This window comes from Amaranthus tricolor, chromosome 17, assembly GCF_026212465.1.
Source record: "Amaranthus tricolor cultivar Red isolate AtriRed21 chromosome 17, ASM2621246v1, whole genome shotgun sequence".
NCBI lineage: Eukaryota > Viridiplantae > Streptophyta > Magnoliopsida > Caryophyllales > Amaranthaceae > Amaranthus > Amaranthus tricolor.
In genome coordinates this window covers 15,688,733-15,692,805 of record NC_080063.1, presented here as the reverse complement: position 1 = coordinate 15,692,805, position 4,073 = coordinate 15,688,733, and the positions used below count along the sequence as shown (strand labels likewise).

Below are 4,073 nucleotides of genomic sequence, written 5' to 3'. Positions count from 1 at the left end.
ATAGTATAATATTGTTGCATATTATTATGATATGACTTATAAATTGAACATATTATGCATGTTTTTTTCCTCATCATCAAAATCTATATTTCCATAATTTTTTATCACTTTTTCAAAAAAAATTTTAATTTGATTATTTTCTACCCTTTCCTTTCGATGGACCCTATTATAAAAGAAATGCCATTTTCATACTATAATTTTCTCCATATCACATAACATTACGCCAAGTCTAAACAGATAAACCAAAGAATTTTTTCAGGTTTTATCGTCTTGACTTCAAAGTCATTTTCTAAATTACTAATTTGTCTTTATCAGTGGGCCCATTACCTAGAAGTCTAGCGTTTTAATTTTATTTAAAAATAAAAAAAAAAGTTCTGACCAGTCAATTTTCTATCTCATTAACTAGTATAAATTCTCCAATAATCTGGCAGTTACAAGCATTCACATTATTTCGAAAATTACTTTCTAAAATTAACACAAGTTGGAACTCTGGTTTACTTAATTAGTTTTCCCTAATAAATGGCGTCATCTTCTGATTGGGTTCTTGATACTTCCCTTGGTTTCAATCTCAACCTTAATCTTTCTAGCAATCCCCAATCCGATGACAAGATTATGGATGATCATGAGGTTAGTATTTCATAAAACAGCTCACTAATGGATTATTCATTATTTGTCGTGCAATCAATTCAACTAATAGCTTAAGCTGATGGTTGAGGTCCTATGATATATCATATGCTCTAATATTCCCCTCATACGAAATATCCCACTTGAATTTGACGGGTAATTGTCTAGTTGAAATTCGAATTTGTGATATTTTTATCACGTTGACTTCTGATACCATTTTAATCTCAAATTTATGGTTGAATTGATTACATATGTTATCTAAAGCTAAAGTTATGAGTCTTATTAACTCTTTCTTTCAAGTGAAATTATTAGTGTCAACTATTAGAGATGCTAATGTTATATCCACAATTTCAATTCAGAAGACATACGACCCGTTTGGTTGTGGTTATATACGGGGTAATGGAAATGAAAAGTAGTATAATTTTGGTTGAAACTCTCTTGACTATCTTGGTGGCCATATTTGTTCGACTTTAATCATCTTATTTTCTTTATAAAATTCATTCTAAAGCATTATCATTGTGAGAGGTAATATCAGGTGTTAACGACATGGAATGACATGGAATTTTTGATGAAATTTTAAACTTTTTTATGATTAAATTTTCCTCATCGTGGGAATGACATGAAATTTTTGATGAAATTTTAAACTATAAATCATTTCCATTACCGCTATTTAGTACCACTAATCAAACGGATCGTTAATGTGTAAGGGGTCTGATAGAGTTTACTCCTTTGTTTTTTGGATTTTGCCCATTTAAAAAACTCTCATAACAAATGATCAAAGGTAAAGATGAATTGATGTTAAAGAACGTACTAGTACAATATTCATCAGTCCCATTGAATTTGCTACTAAAAATGACATTGTATGCATTTAAATGTAATTTATATATTGATGGTTGTTTTTGAAAACAGAGAAAAAGTGGGAATTTAGAAGAAGAGTTGAACAACATGAATGAAGAGAACAAGAAGCTTACACAACAATTGGCATCCATGTGTGAGAATTTCAGCGTTTTGCATAATCAGCTGATTGGTTTAATTAGTCCAATTGCAAAAAGGAGGAAATTTTCTGAAGCTATGGATCATAGTAACACAGAACAGAGTTGTACAAGCTATGATGATTCATGCAAAAGACTTAAGTTTTTGAGTACCAAGCCTAAGACTACTAATAAAGTCTTGATTAAGACCCATAAATCGGATACAAGTTTGGTATGTTCATGTCTTTATTCAATATTCATACTTTTTTACTTATATGTCCCTATCAATTTGTATTAAATTGTGTCGATAACTCAAATAAGGAGGAGATGAGGAAAACCGTTTAAAAGCTCAAATTCAAATAAGCTTTACTGCTAAAATTATAAGTTTATAAAGTGGTATACTTTCCTCTCTTTCGGACAATTCACGTGTTGTCCTTAGAATTATTAGTCTATTATAGATCTTATCCGGCATGAACATCCAATTAAAAGTTGCTTAACTAGTGTTTTGATCCAATTCTTAGTTATAAGGGCCCAACAACAGGCCTAACTCTGATACCATATTAGTAGAATATAAGAAATAAGCTTAAGCAACCTAAATAAAAAGGAAAAGAGATAGCCTACTTACAAGCTCAAAGTAGGTTAACTACTAAAATCAATTAGTAAAAAGAGGAGATACTTCCCAAGTATATAATGAATACTAATAATTATGATGAATTATGATATTCATTTATGCCAATATATTTAATTAAACAATGGTTTTGATAAGTACTTGGGTTTTGTTGCATCTCAGGTGGTGAAGGATGGATATCAATGGAGAAAATATGGACAAAAAGTTACAAGAGATAATCCATTTCCTAGAGCATACTATAAATGTGCTGATGCTCCTATCTGTCCTGTTAAAAAAAAGGTAAGTCATGGTTATCCATGTATATGTATAGTCTTAGGTCTTTTAGTTCAAGAAATTACATAAGAAAATAAAATTTTGAAATTATTCTAATTAATATGGAGATTTTATAGAATCAGAACTATATAAAAAGGTCTCTACAAATACTGAAGAACGAGAATTAATCTTTTCTATAGGTGGTGAGAATCAAAACTATGTGATAAGGAGTAAAAGGAAAAAAACCTTTAACCAATAGACTAAGTCATAATTCTCGACTACTCAAATTTTTTTAATGTATAATCAATCTATAAAACATGAAATATGTTTGCTCTCAACTACTAATTAAGTCCTTGTGAAATTTGTTCCATTAACTTAATAAAAAACCAAAGGAATGCGTATTCTTAATTTAATCATTTTTTACGATAAAATTGTTACATTTTTCTCATTTATTAAAATATTTTTGGGGTTTAAAATAAAAGCAGGTACAAAGAAGTGCAAATGATTCATCAATCTTAGTAGCAATATATGAAGGAGAGCACAATCATCCCCATCCTAATTCAAGTGATCATTTAGGTCATGTGATATTAAGTTCAACTTATTCTTTAGATGACAACAAAATAAAATCTCCTACAAGCAAACCAAGTGAAAATGTTGAAATGAAAGCATTGCAAAGAACACTAATAGAGCAAATGGCTTCTTCATTGACAAAGGATCCCTCATTTACTTCAGCATTAGCAGCTTCTATTTTTGGAAAGATATAAAATGATAAACTTAATTGTGGTGAAAAATGGTTCTAATTAGGAAACTTAATTAGAGAAATCCATAGAATTAGAGCTTATGTACAAGATATTAGAAAATAATAGCATAATTTGTTTGTAGATTAAGATAAAATCTTGTTGTCAATTGGTTTAGTGTATTTAGGTAGAAAAACATATTTGAAAGTACTCGGATTAAAATGTGCAAGGAAAAAAAAATGTTCAAAACAGAAACAATGACTTCGCGCACTTGATTGAATAAGGTGGCGTTCGATCGAGCACAAGATTGAGTTCTCATCGGTTTTTGATTCGTGAAACTCCAAAAGTGCATGGCTATAGGCTTGATCGAGTTGTATCGCTCAACCAGGTTTAGTTGATAGTTGTATGTGAAAGAAAACTTTACATCATAATTGATCCCAAAACATCATTGTGGGGAAAATATTACTTAAGGAAAGTTTTCAGCACTGTCTCTATTAAGTATAATAATTTAAGCCGTAAAAAACCGCGAATCTTTTGCTTGATATTATTATTATTATTATTATTATTATTATTAAGATTTGTTAAATAAGGAAATTGTCACTAAGTATTGGTATTTTGTGCAGTAAATTATCCTGATAATTTATCCATCATAATTTATATAATAAATTTCATGCATTTATATTTCTGTTTTTTTCTTTTTGTTTACCTAGAAATTGCATAGAATGGAAAAAGGTAATGTATTGTTTGGGAACAATTATTTAATTTCAAATTATAGATTGTAATTATGAAATCATAAATGAAAAATTTGAGAATGACAAGTCTTGGGTAGTCATTCTCAAATTCTCAACTTTAACTATTTTA

General features: G+C 29.2%; 1 protein-coding gene across 2 annotated transcripts; it reads left to right on the top strand.

Annotated features, from left to right (window-relative positions):
• The first annotated feature begins 444 nt into the window (after positions 1-444).
• Positions 445-3,829, top strand: LOC130804628 (probable WRKY transcription factor 40). Of its 2 annotated transcripts, none has more exons than XM_057669139.1 (4): positions 445-627; positions 1,534-1,827; positions 2,386-2,502; positions 2,958-3,829. In XM_057669139.1, the coding sequence occupies exons 1-4, from the start codon at positions 520-522 to the stop codon at positions 3,237-3,239; spliced, it is 801 nt and encodes a 266-aa protein (XP_057525122.1). In that variant the 5' UTR covers positions 445-519; the 3' UTR covers positions 3,240-3,829. The 2 variants fall into 2 exon arrangements, with proteins under 2 accessions (XP_057525122.1, XP_057525123.1); XM_057669140.1 differs by having other exon boundaries at positions 2,961-3,825.
• Positions 3,830-4,073: the final 244 nt, after the last annotated feature.

What these genes read in the sequence shown, in the direction of transcription:
- LOC130804628 (XM_057669139.1), top strand. Translation starts at nt 520, where the DNA reads ATGGCGTCATCTTCTGATTGGGTTCTTGATACTTCCCTTGGTTTCAAT. An exon ending in AGATTATGGATGATCATGAG is followed by an intron (nt 628 to 1,533) that starts GTTAGTATTTCA and finishes TTTTGAAAACAG; the next exon opens with AGAAAAAGTGGGAATTTAGA. An exon ending in ATAAATCGGATACAAGTTTG is followed by an intron (nt 1,828 to 2,385) that starts GTATGTTCATGT and finishes GTTGCATCTCAG; the next exon opens with GTGGTGAAGGATGGATATCA.